The sequence below is a fragment of the Eublepharis macularius genome, chromosome 7 (assembly GCF_028583425.1).
Source record: "Eublepharis macularius isolate TG4126 chromosome 7, MPM_Emac_v1.0, whole genome shotgun sequence".
Taxonomy (NCBI): Eukaryota; Metazoa; Chordata; class Lepidosauria; order Squamata; family Eublepharidae; genus Eublepharis; species Eublepharis macularius.
The window spans coordinates 106,575,102-106,596,023 of NC_072796.1; the positions used below are offsets into that span (position 1 = coordinate 106,575,102).

General features: G+C 39.8%; 1 protein-coding gene across 1 annotated transcript in view; it reads right to left on the bottom strand.

Moving 5' to 3' along the window:
• Window positions 1-658: 658 nt before the first annotated feature.
• Window positions 659-20,922, bottom strand: part of NBN (nibrin) — a 45,335-nt gene continuing 25,071 nt past the window's right edge. The window contains exons 9-16 of the mRNA XM_054985420.1: window positions 17,090-17,210; window positions 14,512-14,787; window positions 12,251-12,716; window positions 11,104-11,190; window positions 9,764-9,919; window positions 7,711-7,824; window positions 7,218-7,267; window positions 659-3,165 (exon numbers count right to left, since the gene is read on the bottom strand). Coding sequence (XP_054841395.1) covers window positions 3,138-3,165; window positions 7,218-7,267; window positions 7,711-7,824; window positions 9,764-9,919; window positions 11,104-11,190; window positions 12,251-12,716; window positions 14,512-14,787; window positions 17,090-17,210 — 1,298 coding nt within the window. The 3' untranslated portion in view covers window positions 659-3,137. The remainder of the gene's footprint in view (window positions 3,166-7,217; window positions 7,268-7,710; window positions 7,825-9,763; window positions 9,920-11,103; window positions 11,191-12,250; window positions 12,717-14,511; window positions 14,788-17,089; window positions 17,211-20,922) is intronic.

The window sequence follows — 20,922 nt, forward strand, 5'->3', positions numbered from 1 at the left end:
CTGAGATACTTATTTTGACCTAAGAACTTGTAGTGTCAGTTTAAACATCATACTAAATCTTCATTAGCCAAGTACAGAAATCTAATCCTGTCCTCCCCACCCCAATTCCAAGTTTTAAAGCTAAGTGGAGAAGAGCAGTATATCTGTTATTAGACTGCAACTCTGTTGCTTTAATACTGTTTCTACTGACTCTGGTAAGGCTGTATCACACTGGGTAGGGCTGTTAGAATGATTATTAGCAGTGTGTTAACTATCATTTCATGACTTTCCAGAAATAATATGGACACAGCAGAACCATAGCATATCCGTGGCTTAAAAACAAATAACCAAAGCCCAGCTGAACAGTTTTATAGGAAAATTCCTTTTTACAAATAAGAGTTCTGAGTGTCTTATGAAAGAAGCTTCCTAGGCAAGTATCGCATGCTGAAAAGTTCTAAAGTGTCAGTGCAAACTGAACTGCATCTCTTTCCCACAAATTGATAACAGTAACTCAAACAATTAAAAAGATGGGTAAGTTTAGCAGGGGAGTTTATTCAAAGCTGTATACAAATAAATTAATACGTAAATGTGTAAAAATGTCTAAAAATCAATGCAGATGTGCTGGACAGTTGCAGCATGGGTATTTTCTGCAGAGGGCTGTAAACCGTGCCCTCTTCTAGAACATTTTAATCAGCACTGATGAATCCAATAGTTACTAGGGGCAATGGGTTTTCTGCAGCTGGCTGGGCTGTACTCTTAACAGGTTTTATATATGGTTAAATCCTCACGCAATGGACTAGACACATTAAAAAAAATGGACAGATATGCAGTGTTCCCAGACTTGAACTGTGATGCTATACCTAACCCCTAAATCAGTGTTTCAAAGCCACAGTGGGAACATTGTATAATTCAAAGAGGCAGAGAAATTGGGGATTCTGAAACTATGCAAATCAATAAACTTAATGCAACTTACTTTATGAAATGGCACTAAATGTGGTATTTTATTGTGAAAAATATATTGTTTGACAGATGTGAAGCAGTTGCTTACAAGGGATGGAGCAGGGATGAGAGGGTTAACCAGGTAAATCAACAGCACCTATGGCAGAATGCTGGAGCTTTGTTAATACAGTTTGTGTATTTCAAGATACCATCACAGCAACTTGATTTCTGTCATCATTTAACTGAAAACAGTAATTCTTTTTAACCATTAGCTTATGACACTTTGTTGCTTTGGGATATAAGTATGTTACTTTAGGGCATCTCCTTCTTCAAGAGAGGAAGATGGCCTAGATCAGTGGTTGCAAAGTTCCATCTGCTGAGTATCAAGGGCCTATAAAGTCAGTGTTTTTTTGCTGTCATTTCAAAGGACCTGTAAGCATAAGTAGAGTATAAGGCGCTGTTTATCCAGCCCCTCTATGCACACTCATTAAATTAACACCAGGACAGCTAAATGGTTTAGTGGTTCAACAGATTACTCCATGGATCTGGCCTGTGATTTCTTCCTCACTACAATAGACCTCAAGTTGCTCAGCTTGCGTTCCTGTCCCTGACCCTCTTGAGTTGAAACTAGTGATGTCACTCTGGCTCCTCCCTTCTCCCGTCACATGCTTGCAGGACGAGACCCAACTCTGGAAAGGTGGAATACCACCAGCTTAGATGAACTTTACATGTTTCTTTAAAAAAATTCTACATATGCAAACTTCATCAACTACAAATACAGTCTTTGCTGCCTTTAACCATAACAGAAGTGAAAGGAGGAAATCTGATTTTGGTTGTGGTAGGGAACACTTAAGGAAACCAAGCTCTTTCACCAGAGTAGGAAGGGGACTTCCTTCCTCCTCAGTATGAAATAAATTGGGATACACCTGTCTTCATCAAGGAATTGTGTTTGTGCAGAATTAGTAGAAGTCAGCCTGCTTTCTACATACAACTAGTAGTACAAAGATTCTAAAGCTGCTGGAGGTTCTCATTCTTCACAGACATTCAATTCTATGCGGAGACTTCAACGCGAGAATAGGGGCGGGCACGTTTGAGGCAAGAGATGCTGTGAGTACACAGATTGCTACAAATGCCCATGTCTTAAGAGTGCTCAGCGAAGGACTCAGTAGTAAATAAGTTTGGCCTTAAACTACTGAAACTGCTTTCTCTGTCCAACCTGCATATCTTGCATGGTACCTCTTTTGATTCCACGGGGGGTCCTTTACATACTTGGCAGCATCAGGTACCAGCACTGTTGACTACATAGCCATATCCCCTGACCTATTTAACTGCATTTTTTAATTTGAGGTTTTAGATGTAACATTAAGCGATCACTGTCCTTTGAGACTGTCTTTTACTGCCAAAGTTAATGTCCTAGTGAAACCAGTACCAGACCTTGCTGAGAGCATGAATTCCAATCCGGGATGGTCCGGGAAACTACACTGCATCACAGACATTCGGTGATGCAGTTTTGGAGTTTATACCAAGGATTCTCAAAGGATTCTCTGAACATAAAGCTGAAGAGAGGGAAACTACTTGCTTGAATAACAGAACGATGTCTGAAAACTAGAGTATAAATGAATTCTCTCATCAGAAATCTGCAGAACTCCACAGAGACTTATTTCAGCAGTAGCCCACCTCATAGCTGCTACTTTTCCAATAAACATTTTGGATTCTTATAATTTTAGTACTAATGAAAAAAGTAAAAAGATCACAATCAAAGATCTGTCATTAACTTACATACTAATAAAATTTAATTTACTAAAGGAGCAAATGATATCTGAAATGAAGAAAGCAGAAATCTGAGGATCCATAATACAAATATCACATCAAGTCCTATTATAAAATATCTCTTGTCCTAATTTTAGAGTATTGTGCAAGTCATACCAAAAGAAGCTAAAACGAGTCCTTTTAAAAAGAAACACTTTCTTCTAGTCTCCTTTTATAAAGCAACATTTGTATCCAAATTAATGCTCCTTAGTTGTAACATGAATTTTAAACACTTTTAAGCTCTAACTCGTATCAAATCAAGAACTATTTTAAGACTTTGCAACCAGAAATGTCAGTTGTTGTTCTCAGGTTCTCTGAAGAATGATCAATGTTAAATGAATCTTTTGGTGCTAGACAGCAAGCAGGCTGAAAAGAAGTTCACACTTTGCAATAGATCCAAATCGGGATATCTATCTTCTTTTTACACGAGGGTCATACCTGTAAAGTGAAGGTACAAAAGTAAATGCCTGATTTGGAAATCTAAAAGAGAATACATTCAGATGGACTGTAAAGCCACTCAAGTTTACTATGACCTTGGGCCCGTTGCATTCTTTCAGTTTGTCTAGCTTTGCAGGGTTGCTGTGTGGATGGAATGGAAAGATATAAAATGGTATAGCCACTTGTGTCCCCACCAAGGCTGAAAGGTAGGTTTAGATAAACTCCATAACCATCTTTATAAAGGATGTCTTATGTTTCTACTGAAAAAGGGTGCCGCCTCTGGGCAAGAAGTTCTTGATACACAAACTTTCATTTAATTGACTGCTGTCAGGGCCCCTGCTGCAATCCTTTAGAGCAAATTTATACTTCATTCCAATGATCATCTTTATTTTGATTGATGGCCTGAACAGCTCTTCATCTCTAATTCAATCACTGTAGACTGTGAATGCTGTAAAGATGTTAGCCTATGTAGGAACTAGAAATCCCCTGCTGCAATTTTTCCTTTAAAAGTGCTAGTCAACAGATCATTATGACACGTTTACCATTCCCTTTGAAGAGAGCATGAAACATCTTCTAACCCTTTCCTGGGGCATAAAGGGTGTTGGCCAAAGTGTTATAAACTGAGGCCATTGAACATCTCCAATAGCAGATTGCATCTTTGTAGAATAAGAGAAAAGCACAGTGACTCCCTAAAGCCTAACATTTATTTGCTATGAGCCTTTGTGAGTTCAGCTTACTCCTTCAGATACTTGTCTGTTTCACAGCATATAACTGTAGTGTATGTGACAAATCTATTCCTTTAATCTGGAGCTGGACTGCCCTAATCCATGCTATGCCTTTTGCTGTCAAATCCTTTAAATTCATTTGTCTATACTTTGTGATGATTTAATCTATAAGAGAAAGTAAAATTTCAGTGGTCTGCTGCCTTGTCCACCACTTTTTTCCTACAATCCTTTTTTGCATATGGGTTCCAAAAACCCAAGGTCTTCCCCACCTCTCCTCTCAGGTGAGCTCACTTATCCTCTCATTAATTGAAGTATTCAGTTCAGTATTCCCCGAGACTGAAATAGGGTGTTACTTTTGATGCTCCTTATTTGTTAAGGTGTTAGCTGTCAGACCCCTCCTCCTGCTGAGAGGTGGTTTATAGATATGAAACCATAAACACACTCCCTCAAATATCATAAGCACAAGGCACTGGCTGGCATGAAAGGAAATAAAATGGATACCAGCAAGGTAAGAGCCTGGAAAAGTATTTTAGAAGGGGAGTCAGAGCAGCTGACTAATGGCTCCCTCAACACCATGGAGAGACACATAATTTAGGACAATGTGTTTCCCAAGAAACTCTTGACTAATCTCATCTGCACCCAGCCTCACTTCCTCTCATCCATTTACCCTAATTAAGTACCACCTAACACTAGTCACCAAACCTGGTAGCTTTTCCCATCCAGTACTCAGAGGATCATCAAGCACCATTCATATTCATTATCCACCTCTAGAAAACCCATCAAGTTATTGTTTTGGAGGCAACAATGTCAGCTTGCCCAAGGAAGCATTTTCCCTATATCTGGAATCCCTAGCCACCAGTTGCACACATGTGTGTCTTGGGACCCACAAATCCATTTGGGCCTTCTCTTCCTCTCTCCTTGAAACAACGGTCATTTCACTGCTGCCTCCGCAGACCTCCATCTTTGAGACTGGTAATTATAGCCCTCCTCCAAATTGCTTTCTTCCCTTTCCTCCCTGATTTTCTTAGTTAGCTTCGTGTTTGTATGTTTGCTCTTTTAGTAAAACCTTTCCGGTTGAACATCTGGCTGGTTTATTTCAAGAGTTAAGGGTAAAATCCCTGTAAATGTTGGTAGAGAGTCCCAGTTATCTCCTCTAGCTTTGTCTCCTTTAAGCTAATTTCCCCCAACTAATTAGGAGACTAGCTATTTGGGTAACAAAGGAGGACAGATGGAAAAGCCTATTTTAGGTCGAAGTCATTTAATTTTGTGTACTGTAGCCTTGGCTTTCTTATTCACACATTTCTCTACCTTCCCTACAGAGAGTCTCTCTGTTGTTGGAGGTGTAGACAGCTAGTGGCTGAATTCCTACATCTTGGATGTTTATAAAATGCACAAAAACTAGAGTATCCTACTTAAGGCTGCAATATAGTTTTTTCCTCTGGTCAGTTGATGGTTAGTTAAAACCCTTTCCGGGGCAACCCCCTTTTTTACCCTACCAATTGAAAAAGAGTTTCCTTTGCCTTTTCAGTCTCAGTCAATCCACATTTTACTAAGATTGTTCTTACTTTCACAATTACAGTACTGCAGGTTCTTATATACCTGCATCTGACAAAGGGAACTGAGATTCTCAAAAGCTTATGCTACAGTAAAGTTGGTTAGTCTTTAAGGTGCTTCTGGACTCTTTTCTATTTTGCTACTACAGACTAACACGGCTAACTCCTCTGTTCTTCCTAGGGCACTCTCATGATGCTGGGACTCTGAGATTTAGTGCCATCTCAGGAACTGTCCCTGCAGTGTGGGGACCCTACAAAATGACTTTGTCATATTACTATTACTTTCATCAAGAGTATTAAACATACTTTACCTTTCTTTGTCTTTTGTTTTACTGCAAATGCTCCATGTCATTGCAATGCATTGCAATAATGTTTCCTCAACTAACCAGTGCCAACTCCTAGATACTCTGGAGGCATGGGCTATTTGGCCATACAACACAATGTGATGGTCCATGGCCTGCCCTTTTGTTCACTCCTTTGCTGCCAGTGACTGCACAGAAGCCACAAAGATGAAAACAAGGTTGCACCTACCTGTAACTGTTGTTCATCAAGTGGTCTTCTGTGCAGACACACATCCCTCCCTCCTGTGAACTCTCTTGAACACCCTTAGTTTCTGGTAGCAGCATGGAGAGAACTGAGGGAATAGTGCCCCTCCTCCTGGTCATGTGATGTTTTTGATGAAAAAGTGCCAAAGGGAGGAGGGGTGCTTCTAGTGTTCTAGAAAGCTCTGGAAATCCTTTCCGTGGCTGGCATGTGCATGTACAGACCCAATGTGTGCCTGCACAGAAGACCACTTACAACCCTGTTTTTCCCATGATGTTTAATAATTAATTTTTCTTGCACACCAGTGAAGCAAAATGAGGATTTTATATCTTTAGTCACACAAGTATGCCCAAGTCCACTTACAGGTGAAATAAAATCTAAAAATGACTTGGCACAGCAGTTAGCTGCCTCTCCACTAGCCATGAATCTATGCAAAAATTAGCCTTAGGAACAACAGAAAAACATTGGAAGGTGGGAAGCAATCCTGAGCAGCAGTGAAACTGTCAGAATTACGGTTCCATTAAGCAAAGATGCTCTTTTTGCAAATATATTTAAAAATAAACAGAAATTCTCATATTGTAGGGATGATAGGAATCACTTTGGGCTAAGTACATTTTGCAGTGTAGTTCACTGCACATATTATCCCAGCAAAACACACTGGAAAAAAACAAGCTGCTTTACCTATCTTACAATGGGAATTATTCATTCGTACTTGAAAAATTGACCAAATCAAAGCTCAAAAGGCTGGAGATGGCTTGTGGCTTGCCATGTGGCCCTCACAGTACAATCCAAAGCAGAGTTCCATTTTATAATTTTGGGAAAAGAGAAAAGTAAAGGTTCTGAAACTTTGCCTCCATTTCATCTTCATCCACAAACAATTTATGGACATAGAGCTCTCTTGTGTGCCAAACAGCAGCATGCCAGATTATTTGGCTTGACACACAGGACCAGCTCTTTGCTCAAGGACCACTGGGGTCATCTCTATCTCAATACATTTGGTCAAGTACAAACCTTGTACCATCCATACACTCTGTATGCCATCCTGCAAACAGCTCAGGTAGAGGTGGAACCAGATAATCTGAAGAGCCAGTGACTGACATACTTAAAGCAGTCTTAGTGGAGGGAGTAACAGACTTGTAACATGGAACTTGAACAAAACTCTAAGAAGAATAATGAGGATATCATTTCTGCACCATATGGAGACTTGAGGCAGTTAATATAAGTCACTCACCTGAACAGATCATCAGCAAGTGACTCCTCTTTTGCATGTCGACTCTGTTCCTAGAAAAATAAATGTTCATTTTAAGAATCTGTACCAAGGATGAAACTCTCCCTGTTAGCTTTAAACAGATTTCTTAATACATTTACTTAGAAATACAGTGCACAAAACACTAAACTCTTGGTCAAGCGCACTACATTCAGGAGCCTGCTCTCTACTGAAAGAAAAAGGCAGGCCCCTGCAAAAAACAGCCCATACAGACACCAGAAGGACACTTAACTGGTGGCAGGTGCCTACTGAAGAACTTCCATTTAGGGGAAGCATGTTATTTTTCATTAAAAATCTGTTCTTCCAAACTTTCCCAGGGAATTTTCAGCAGAGTTGCACAGACAAATGGCATATGAAAATGAGCTAAGTCCAGCTGTACTACTACTAAATGCTTTGCAGATTAAAATGAAATAGTTGATTCTAATGGCATTTAAGAAAGGATGCTTGTGTTCCTTACCTCCATTTGTTGCCTCAACCATTCTTCCAGCTCAGAATTCTTTTTAGCAGAATGAGCTACCAGATCTGATCCCCCAATAATGTGAGGAAACTGTCCTGCTCCAGGATAAGGAATCTGTCAAAAACAGAATATGTACTATTTCAGGAACTGAAAGTACTAATCTCTACTGTATCAGAGGAGGAAAATCTTAAAAGATTTCAATTTTGGCCTAAGAGACAAACTTATCATTTGATTATCTTTCAAATATCTCTCAATTTACCTGCAAAGAAATAGACAACAATAACTGATATCTGCCATTTTGTAAGGAATCTTTCATGAAATACAAAATACAGTTCTTCAGCTTTTTTTTAAGCATCTCAATTCTAATAAGAAAACCTGCTTTTTTGCAAACTAGCACAGGAGTATAACAGCAGGGGGTACTACAGGCAATGTGTGCATTCGGGAAGAACATGAGCCAACATGTAATAATTTAATCAGGTTCTGACAGAGATGTGCCCAACTTGGGTGAGGAATTTTGCTGATCTTGAGATTCTATTACTGTCACTCAAAATCCACAGGGATGCTTCATCTGAGCAGAGCATTCAAAATTTTAGTTCCTTTAGATAATTTGATTCTATATTTAGTTCTGATAAAAAGGAGGACATTTTTTAAAAATGAAAGTAAAAGTGATCAAAAGAACTATCATTGCTTAATTCTGGACAACTTTATTTGAAAGTGTGGAGAGGGCAGAAATATGTTTAAGATTATTATATTCTGTATTCAGGTACTATGGTCCACTTCAATGTACTGTTGGCCACAGTATCTATTTTCAATTATGTGAGGTGGGGAAAAATATTGGAACTTATTTAAAAGGCTTCTTAAGCAGCTGGTATTTACTAAGAATGTGATCTTAGTAGTCTGTTCAAACCTTCAGAAGACTGGAATAATCCAAGAATGAAAGAAGGTCAGTATTACTTGTTAGCCATTTCTAAAATGCCACTAATATAATAAATACAAGATGCTTCAAATGCAAACTTATTTTGAGACACAGTGGGCAATAACTACATTAGAGATGGGGTGCAACATTAGCAACAATAACAGCTCTAGTTGCAGTTCAAAGTTGCCAGGTTCTCAGACTAACTCATGTAAACTGTGTGTCTAGGAGGCTTCTGCACTGGTGATACTATCGGTGTGAATCACTCTGGAAAGAAAAGAATAGGTATGGATTTGATGCCTTTTCAGATGCTGACTATACTAACCTGTTAAGCACTACACACCTGGCTTAGCCAGTGGAATTGTGCAATCAGCGTTGTCTGCTGAATGCATGGAACTAGCAGGAATCGTGCCATGTTCAGAATCCTTTTTGCACACAAGATGAAACCCAGGGCATTCCACAGACAGGTAGCTCTTGTGGGAGCAGGGCAGTGAGGTTCGCAGGAATTATTACTAACTCTGAAATTGTCTCAGAGCAACATTTTTCCTTTCACAGGCAGTCTAAATTCTATATTGAATGAAGTACAGCCTTCGTTTCATATTCTCAGGACCCCCTTCTGTTGACCTGGAAATCACCATGATTTTAAAGGGATGCTCCAGGATTTAGCAGTAAATTTAATCCTACTAAACATGGGCTCAAATAGGAACATGGATTTCTTTCCCAGTACAGGTATTAAATTAGTGCAGCATAGCAAAAAATATTATCTGTTTTAATATTGTATGTTTGATACTGCATAGAATTCCCATAAACTTTTCTTATATTTCAACATCTTTCTGGCCTGTTTACAACATTTTCTATACAGCCATCAGTCAAAGGACAGCATTTCATGCATATGACGAAGTGGATTCTAATCCACAAACATCTGCGCTGCAATAAACTGTTAGCATTCAAGGTGCCACAAGACTCTGCAGTATTTACAACAGACTAATAATATCAATATGGAGTTATTGTATATCTAGAGATTTAAATGGGAAAAAACCTAAGATTTACCAAACCTGTAAGAAACAAACATTTGTACAGAATTTCTATACATTTTGAAAACTGCCCTCTTGTGACAGATTAAAAGAAATACATACCAACCTTTTTAAATTTTTTGAAGTTGTTTAGATGTTCATAATCTGTTTTGGCAGTGGAATCAACACCTCTCGTTGGCTGACTAACTACCAGTGATCTAAATTCAGTCAGCAAAAGCCTGTTGGGAAGACTGCTAGAGTCATTTGCAAAGGTATCAGGATTCTTGGGGAGTGAGGAGGAAAAAAAAGAATTATACAGTAGTTAACTGAGGCTGTTCTTTATTTATCTTCAACTGTAAATGGTATCACTTAGTCATCATTTTTTGTATCTGAAGGCAGTATTCTCAAAGTAACCAAGCAGTGTCTCTCACACATGGGGCTCAGAAAAGATCCCAGACCCCACCACAAAAGAGAGAGTAGGGTGCAGTGCCCTTTACAGAGGGAGACAGGCAACTGTGACAGAGGCACCGGTGAGGTGGCTGCAACACTAGGCAGCTACCAAGTGAGCCAGTTTGGTGTAGTGGTTAAGAGCGCGGGACTCTAATCTGGAGAACCAGGTTTGATCCCCACTCCTCCACTTGAAGCCAGCTGGATGATTTTGGGTCAGTCACAGCTTCTAGGAGCTCTCTCAGCCCCACACAGGGTGTTTTGTTGTGGGGATAACAATGACATACTTTGTAAACCACTCTGAGTGAGCATTAAGTTGTCCTATATGAACCGAATGTTGTTGTTGTTAGCAGAACCTGTGCACATAGGACAGCACTTGACCATGCCAGGTTCTGCTATGCATTTAGTACTTGTAGGCCTGCATAGTGCTGCATCCACAGCTCTAGTGCTCCCATTGCCTCATCTCAGCACCATTGTTAAGGGCACCACAGGCTCCTCCCCATTAGCGGCACACAGTGGGACATATGCTGCAATCAACCATGCGAGCCACTGCTGAGCAAAACCCACATTACTAAGCGAAACTAAAATAACACGCAACTCTGGGTAATCATTTAATGAACTGAATCATCTATATTAAATATATGTACCTAGCTCCTTAATTAAGCATTTGTTTGCATGATGATACAACATAACCATCTACGTAGCCATTCCTACACCAGTCTTTCAAACAGGAACAGGTAAATGGGTCTACTTCTGGTTCTTTTCTTAAATGAATTAAAATTTGGTGTTTTACATAGCTAAATAGAAGGCAGAGGGAAAAAGATATTGCTAGTAAAAGCAGTTTAAAGGGACTATTACTTAGATAAGCTTCCAGATATGAAGCAGTACATCAAAAACTCATTTAGCCATCCTTGTTACCTATCAAGTATTCTTTTAATTTTAAAAGGACATTTCCTCCTCTATTACCTTTCATTAAAAAAAATTATATAGGGTACATATTAGAGTGAAAATACCCCTTACGTGTGATTCATATCTTGTAATATGTGATGATTCTTCTTTTATCTCTTGTTTCCGGACCAAAGCTGGAAGGGGCTGTTCATTTTCTTGCTGTATGACACACAAAAAAGTGATACACTAGCTTTAACACCACTAGTGGAGAGTTACATGGCTGAAAACTTAATTGCATTTCTCCACCTCTTACAATTTCTTCCTTATTTGAGGAACACATGCTCTACATGGGAGTCCCCAGACTGGAAAGGTGAGGGCGGGGAGCTCAAGAAGCTTTGTATTCAACACTTATTTACAGTCAGTTTGCTAATCAACAACACAGAATTAGTTGAGCTTCTAGTTCTTGGCTTGCCATGTGAGATACTTGGAGGTTACACCTAAAACAAAGAATGGAGTTTTCATTCATGAACAACTTTAATTAAACCTTATTGTGGTGTGTAACAAGGTAACTGATTTATTGTGGCAACGTAACAAAGTCAGCATTCTTTTAAAAAGGATGACCCTGCTTTATTCAGGAATGTGGGTAGAAGAGGAGGGTGGGGGTGTTGGATGACTGAATGAATTTCAGGGCAAAGGAAATGCTCAGAATTGTGCATGAGAGCACTGAGGTGAAAACAGGAGGAGGGCAGGACCCACCCCTCTGCCCAAAGATTGATTGATTGATTTTTGTTAGATATATATCCTACTCTTCTCCCCAGTTGGGACCCAAAGCAAATCACAACATGCTTTTCCCCTCTAGAAACTTGAAGGAACACAGCCAATGAATCATTTCTTAAAGATCTGAAAAGTAATTCTCTATAAAGCTCAGAAGACCCTCATGCCTCCAAAATGACAGAAGTCTGTTGGAGATGCCAGCAAGATACCCTGTGATAGCTTCCTCAAAAGGAAAAGACAGTCAATCTCTCCATTCTTAATATAAATTCTGAAGAGTTCACTGTTTTGCTAACACAGGGTACTCTATGCACACGCATACACATGCATGGTTAGATATTTTTGATTTCTTCTGATAGCAGAGGCAAATTCCTCCAATGCAAGGGCTCCATATGCCAGAAGAAAGTGCCGCCACATACAGAAAGCTCTGCAGGATCCAACCTGTGGTTCTGTTACAATCTGAAGAACCAAGCATGTTAATGTGAAGTTAGGGGGAAAAGACCCTTACCGACAGCTTCCCAGTCTCTCTGTTTGCAGAATTTCTTTCTTGAATACCATCCCCTTTAGTTTCTAATTTCCTTTTCTTCTTTATACCACCACTATTTTCTCCATCACCATCTCCAAGATTTTCTTCCCAGTCTAACTCTTTGGCGTCAAAAACAAGCTCTAATGAAGCAGCATCTTCTAAATCATCAAATTCTTTTCTCTTTTTTGATGTATGTTTTCCAGCAGGAATATTTTCAGCAGCAGTTTTTTCTTCTGATGTCCTGTTCTCCATCACAGACTTTGTAGTTAAGTTCACAGAAGACAGGTTCGTTTTCTGATCCAAAGAACACTGCCCCTTTTGAGATCCATCTACTCTTCTTTCCAACAGCAAAGACATTACAGGCGGACTACGAATGGAAGCTTGGGATGATTTCTCATCTACCTTCGCATATTTAGATACTGATGTTTCTCCTTCTTCATTCCTTTCCCTTAACCAGAAAATAGGCAGTTCAAACACACTAGTTTTACAGCACGTCCTTAAATACAAATATTTGATGACTGAATATGGCTATAGTCAAGTAGGAGTTTAATAATGCTCAGAAAATCCACTTGAAATTAAATGTAACAAACATTTAACTGTGTAACTCCATTAAACTCATCTCACTGAGACCATCTTCAATGTCTGTGAAATAGTTATCATCAAGCAAAAGCCTGGAAAACCTTGAAGGGAGTTGCATGTGACCATAATTAGAATGTTTTTGTAGATCTCAAATATGTACCTGGACAAAGCTTTGGGGAGCTGCCTGTATAGGTTGATCTTATCAGAGCTCAGAAACTAAGTGGGGTTGGCCATGGTTAGTTCTTGGATAGGAGACCATGAAGGAAGACCTGGGTTGGTAACACTGACAAACCACCTCTGCTCATCTCTTGCCTTGAAAATCTCAGCAGGGGGTCACCATGAGTCCATAGAATCACAGAGTTGGAAGGGGCCTTATAGACCATCTAGTCCAAACCCCTGCCCAATGCAGGAACAGCCTAAAGCATCCCGGACAAGTATTAATTCAGCTGCTCCTTGAAGACTGCCAATAAGGGAGAACCCACCACATCCATGGGCAGCCAATTCCATTGCTGAATTACTCTTAACATGAAGAAGTTTTTCCTAATGTCCAGCTGATACCTTCCCTCTTGTAGTTTAAACCCACTGTTTTGAGTCCTATCCTCTGCTGCCAACAGGAACAACTCCCTCCTCTCCCCTAAGTGGTAGCCTTTTAAATGCTTAAAGAAAGCAATTATGTCTCCCCTCAATCTCCTCTTCTCCAAACTAACCATTCCCAGGTCTCTCAGTCTTTCCTCACGGGGCTTGGTCTCCTGATCATCCTGGTTGCTCTCCTCGGCACCCATTCCAATTTATCCACATTCTTTTTGAAGTGAGGCCTCCAGAATTACACATAATACTCCAGGTGGGGCCTGAGTAACATGGTATATAGTGGGACAATGACGTCCTGGAATTTGGATGTTATGCCTTTGTTCATACAATTAGTTGCAACTTGATAGCCCTTAATTATTTAAAGCTTTTGAGAGTAAACATGAACAAACAATATAAATTTTAGTGAGGATTTCCCTTATCTGCTATTATATGATTGTAATTGTATAATTGTAACTCCTACAATTACTTGAGGAAACTTAAAGCCTCAAAGTTTCCCACCATGGAGATAGATCTATGAAACAAAACAGTTATTGGATTCAACTCAGAGCAAGGACTAAACAAAGTACACACGAGAACTCCCAGTATTCCGGACTCCCTTACTCCTACTCCAGCAGTCCTTTCTGATCCCGGAAAAGCTTATTTCTGGGGTCATGACTCCCACATGGAGTAACACACACAAGCCAGGAGGCTGCAGTGGGGAGTGGAAAGGGAATGAAAATAGAGCTCTGCTCATGCAATTTCACCTTCTTCCCTCTCCCAATCCACACGATTATTATTCCCTTGGAATAAATTATCCTAGGGTCAGAAATGGCATCTGGGGATTGGGAAAAGCTGGAAAGGTTGGGAGTGTTGGATACGACTCACTGTTTTCCACCCTAGTATTTTTTTAAAAATAGGAAAAGAATATTAGTGTCAGCTTGACAAAGTAAGATATATGCAAATATAAGAAACATATGAAAATGTACCTTTTCTTTCCACCCCCCTTTGTCCCTTCCCTCTCCCCTTTCCTTGTGATAGTCTGGTGTAGTGTTTTGTAGTTATGAAAATAAAAAAAATTTATAAAAAAAAAAATGTACCTTTTCTTAGTAACGGCTTGGAAGTAATTTTTAATTGAATTGGAGTGTTGCTGTGAATTGCCCTCTCTGTTTCTGCAATACCCTGGATGTTTAGAGGGTGAAAATGCTAAACTGCTTTGATCAGTCCCAGGCTGCCTGTTCAGCTTAGCTGCTGCTTCCATATTTATGGTACCAGTTCCAGCCGGAGTCTCCTTTACAGTAGTTCTATCCAGTGGATGCATTTTACCTCTCTGATTCCGAACAGGAATTTCTTTATGACTTCCAAATATTTCCATGCTGCACAAATGGAAAACACCAGATCATGAAGAAATTATAAATTAATCAAGAAAAACACTGTCAAGATTATGCATATACAGTATTATAATATGTAAGCAGTGGTGGAAAGGGAAGTAAAAGCCTAACCAACCAACCCCCCCAACCCTCAAGCTTCAGTCATTCTGACACCTAAAAACTGGTGCCTAGATTTATTTGTGTGGTTCAAGCAGGGCTGGCACCTAAAAGTTTGATCTTTGGTAGTGCCTAGAAATTTGAATAGCCAGAGCCACATGTGAATCTTTGGCATGCTGCCTGTGGCTCTTCCAGGCACTGTTCCCCAATGTGGCACCTGCTCCATGTTCCAGGAAAGCGTGCAAGGCCAGTGTCCAGTAGGGCTTGTGGCAAGCCTCCTTTTGCTGTGGGCCTTGTGCTGGGGATGGACGGGCCCATCCTCATCAATAATCCCCCATCCTTCTCTGCAGCCTCTCTGCTCTCACCCCAGCACCCAGGCAACTGTCAGGAGCAAAGCAGGTTGGCAACAGAGAGCAGAGAGTAAAACTACCACCATAGCAGCCACCTAGCAAAAAAGCAGGGTGGCCACAACGTTGGGCGAGGAGTAGTGTTGAACTCCTTTTCCTCCATAGCCAGCTTGCTCTCCTCCAGGTGCCTTGGCAATCTCACTCTCACCTAAGCTACTGAACTTTATATGAAGGAGAGAGCAGGAAGGCCAAGAGGGAAGCCCTTCCCTCCATTCCCAACAAGGTCCAACACTGGTGGGTGAGAGACAACCTTACCTGCTCAGAGTCAGTTTGGTAATCTAAAAGGTTACAGTAAAACATTTGACTATTACTAACTGTATCTTATACAGTTGTATATGCTTGGTATGGTAGCAGAAATGGTACACAGCAGTCACGTGGCTTTTTGTTGATGGTAAATGAGAATGTGTCTCTCTACAAGTCAATGAGTGAATATGACTGAGCTAGTGTTTTGGACGATGTCACTATAAGCAGTTTTGATAAAAGTGGGATACAAACAGAAATTCCAGAAAAATAAGTTATAAAGCAAACCCTTTTCAGATTTCTACTGTATGTTAAAACTCTGCATGTAGTCTTCTATATCTGAATACATTAGCTAGTCTTGTTCAATGTAAATTGTTAGTTTTTATCATTCAGATCCTATGTATATTTACTCTGAAGCAAATCCCATTTAGTCCAAATTCCCACAAATTCCAATGAGGCTTACTCTCAAATATGCACAGGATTGAGGCTTAAAGACACAAAGAGAGATCATACATCTCTGCACTTGTTGGTAAACATTAAATTTGTGTAGCTCTCTTATGGGAAGGACTGGAGAAGGGATGGGTGTGGGGGAAAGTCTGGACTGCACTGTGTGTGTGTGTATGGTTGGGGCGGGACAACCCCACAGCCTATTAAAAACAGAGTCTGTTGCAGTGCTGCCACCACCAGAAGCTATTTTAAGAACTGCAGGAGAGGCTACCTCAGTTTGCCTTGAGTATATGCGTACTTTCTCTTATGGGAAACCCCCACTCCTGCTTTTTGAGTAATAAGTATCTCTAGAGCACTCAGCTAATGGGGGCAAAACATCTCAGCCAGTCTCTCTATAAGAACAGATCATATTTTTAGAAGGTTTACTTTTCCAAGCACACACACAAACACACAAAGCACTCCACAGTGGGGGTTTAAGATTGCGGAAGTTACAGACAAGAGATATAAAACTACAGTTTTTTGGAAGCTTATATCCACCTCCTTCCTTGTATCCACCTGCAGCTTGTATCCACCTCCTTCTCTAAAAGGGAGGAAAGGCAGCCCATAGCTCTGGCAGTTTGCTGCTTAAAGACAGACCTCAGGTTGATGGGCTTGACAAGTGGCTGCCTAATACAGGGTTTTCTCCCAACCCATGTTCCTAGCTGACTCTGGGAAGGTGGGGTGTCCCTTCTTATCTAATAACAAAGTAGAGCTCTCATTCAAAATTCTCATCAAGTGAAGTCTGGCAATGAACAATTTAACAGAACTATGCATAGTTTTGCACCCAGGACTTTTTGATGGGTACAAAGCTTGCAGGCTGTGAGCAAGGGAGGATGTAAGAGGTGGAAGACCTCTTCTTTGGACAGTTCTTCTTTTACCAGTTCTAATAAGCAAAATTTAGTAGCTGCAGAAGGAAGTGAATAACCCAACCAGACCAAAGTGCTTGATGAGAGTTTCCCCTTGAATAATAAAAGCATGGTAGTCAGGCTAACTGTAACCTAGTCATGCAATCTTATTTCTAGATAAACAACACAGAAATAATCTCAACTACACTGTACCATGTGTCCATCAGCTCTGTGTCTGTTACATATGCTGTGACATCACCTGTCTCCTCTATCAATCCATTCTGAGAAAGACTTGGCTGTGTAGCAACTGATGATGAAGTAGAAGGTTTTATTTCTGCAAATTGAAAATACAAGGAAAACAGTGTGAGCACTTCAAGGGCACAAATGCTATTTTATCCATTTGCAGGGTAAAAGAAAAAATGCTCATGTTAATTTTGTAACTGAGAAAACCCTGGTAATGTTCTTTATACAATATATGGTATTCATGTTCACAAGAAATTTTCTCTCTCGTGCTGAAGTCTCACAGTTCTTTTTAAATTACTCATTGGTTCTCAATGCAAATGTTTGAAAATTATATCACAGCTGACTTTGGAATGCAATTCTTATGGACATTAGGAAACTTACTCTATTAGTGCATGCATTAGCAGTGCATTAAAACTTCTTAGAACATATTATTTCAGACAAATTTTTGAAAAACGTTTCTGTATGACACCTGTGGTTTAAGAGAGATATAAAGATGTAGCATAAATTGACCTCCCCCCACCCCTGAAGGAACTCAAACCTTGGGAAGACTCTTTTCTCAGGAACAGAGGGCAATAAAGTTTTCACATTGCTATGAAGACCACATGATGTTCCAACCATTAGCTCCACTGTCAAAAGAATTGTTTGTGTGACCTCTGATGGCCAATAAAGCCCATGTGCAAAACTGCATGGATGATAGGCTGGCCTAGAGGACCCACAAGGGATGCTTCCTAAACCCAGGGTGGAGGGGGGCGGGGAAACCCACCCTCCAGGAAAAGTTACAAGAGATCTGTAGGTCCTTTTTCTCTGTGTTCTGGACTAAGAGCAAGAACGTGGAGGCAGGGGCCTAGCCTCTATTTCCTGTGCTTTGGATCTGTGTCACCAAGGTAGCATCAGAGTAATCCTTAAGTTAGACTACTTAGAATGTTTTGGATTTTTTTCTCTCTTTAGTTCTGTTTAGCTTTTATGCTATATTACTTCCATAGCCTCTATGTGCTCTGCAAGGTATTTAGTATAGCACAATAAAGATCTTTCTTTAAGAATGAAACTGTGTCAAATTTCTTCCCTACATGCCTAGCCATTTGCTCATGCTTGGCAATCTGCATGTGCTCAGAGGCTCACCAAAATTAGTTTGGTGGGACAGGTTCAGAGACTTTATAGCCAAGGGAAGTGGACGTGTGGGGTCTTGCCCTCTTACATGCAAGTGCCGGTACATATCTTTCCTGGGGCTGTAACAATCACCATTCCTACTGAGAGGCTGCACACCACTGTACCTTCTGTTCATTTCTCTCCCATCTTGTACCTTAAACACTAGTAGATTCCAAAGTAACAATTTCATTTGCTGTTCTTTCATGACTTTTACTAAATATGTAAGATATTGGCTGGGGTACAAAGAACTGTGAATGGAACTCTGGGAGTGCAAGGAATATTTTCTGCCTTCATTTGATGCAGAGTTTTGAAAAACTGCTTCTAAGGATTAAGTGACCTTGGAAACAGCATGAGGCATAGAGCAGAGAGCTGCAGTAGGAGAACAGAATCAGTAAAAAAGATGATTCTCCAATAGAGATGGGCACGATCCGCATTACAATCGGAAAAAAAACCCCACGATAATGGCTATCGCAAGATCGTGACCCAGTGGATCGTGATCGTCCACGGCCAACGATCCAGTGACCAGGAGAGGCCTGGATCGTTGCGTTCGGGCTCAGATCAGGGATCCAGACACTCAGGTGCCAGCAATCTATTCCCCTGTCAACGGAGCCAGGGGAAAGCCTGAGCTCTGTTTGCCCTCCTTCTGTCACCCTGGAAACCCGAATGGAAGCCGAGCCAAAGACAATTTTTTTAAAGAACTACAGAAACAATTAGATGGAGTGACTCATTCACAAATAATTTTGACAGGTGATTTTAATGGAGTGGTGAATCTACATGAGGATAAAAAGACGAAGGGGGCTCAAAAGAAAAAGGGACTATTGCCAAAATCTTTTTTTGAAATACAAAACCAGGAAAATTTGGAGGATGTTTGGAGAAGAAGTAATCCCAAAGCTAAGCAATATACCTATTATTTGGCAAGGCACTCATCGCTTTCGAGAATTGACATGATCTGGGCTTCCAAGGATTTGGTAATATGGACTAAAGATGCTGAAATTATGCCTAAAGTAGGCTCAGATCACAATCCAGTTATGTGGAGATTTGGGAAATGCACTAAAAATTCAGATGGAGAATTAACGAAGATCTACTGCAACATGAGGGCAATCTAGATTTATTACAGAAAGAAACCAGATTTTTTTATACAATATAATTTAGATAAATCTGTACCAACGCATAAAGTATGGGATACGTACAAAGCTGTCATGAGAGGTGTTTTAATGGACTTAAATGCAAGAGACAAGAAAAGAAAAGAAGAAAAAAGGAAAGAAATCCAGGAAAAGATAAAAACCAAAGAGACCCAATTAAAGAAAAGACTGGGGAAAAAGAAATTACACCAGGAGATTAAGATTTTATAAGAACAATTAAGAGCAATGGAGAACAAAGAATTGGAATGGGAATTGAAGAAATTAAAGCAAAAGACATTTGAAGGAGCCAACAAGCCGGGGAAATATCTAGCCTGGCAACTGAAGAAAAACTGAAGAAAGAGAAAAAAGAGTGATAACTAAGATTATGGAAGAAGACAAGATGCTAGTGGACCAATAAGCCATAAGCAGAGCATTTTATAAATTTTACGCCAAATTATATCAGAGCAAAGCAGTAGATGTGGACAGTATTGATCAATATTTGAGCAAAATCAACTTACCAAAGATATCTGAGAAGTGGAAGGAAAAATTAAATGCTGAAATAACAGAAATAGAAATTATGGATGCAATACAATCGACTAAATTGGGGAAGGCACCAGGACCTGATGGAATAATGGCTAAATTTTATAAAGTAATGGCAAAAGAAGTGGTGCCTTTCCTGAAAAAAAGTGATGAATGGGATCTTAAAGGGACAAAAGATTCCTGAAACCTGGAATGAGGCTAACACATCATTGATTCCAAAAGAAGAGCAGGATTTATACAATGTTAAAAACTATCGACCTATATCACTGTTAAATAATGACTGTAAGATTTTTGCGAAAATATTGGCGGAGAGGCTTAAAGAATGGCTGGTTGGATTTATTGCAGAAGAACAAGCAGGATTTTTACCAAACAGACAGATTAAAGACAACTTAAGGACTGTAATAAATGCAATAGAGTATTATGACAGACATTGTGAAAAGGAAGTCGGTTTCTTCTTTGTGGATGCAGAGAAGGCTTTTGACAATTTAAATTGGAATTTTCTGTTTGCCACAATGGAGAAGTTACAGATGGGAAAAGAGTTCATGCAAGCGGTAAGAACTGTATATAAAGACCAATGTGCAGCAATTGTAGTAAATGACAAATTAACCAAGAAATTGGAAATACGGAAGGGCACAAGGCAAGGTTGCCCATTATCTCCACTGTTGTTTGTCATGATATTGGAAATTTTATTGATGCAGATACGAGAGGACGATGCCATAAGAGGTATGAAGAATAAGGGATTTACATTTAAAGTTAGAGCCTTTGCAGATGATGTAATGGTTATTGTAGAGGACCCAATTCAAAACATGCCAAGATTGTTGGATAAGATAAAGGAATTTGGTGATTTGGCTGGATTCTATGTTAATAAAAGAAAATCCAAGTTATTGTGCAAGAATATGGGGAAACAAAGACAACAAGAGTTAATGGAAATCACCAACTGCGAGGTAACACATAAAGTAAAATATTTAGGAATAGAACTTACTGCTAAAAATATTG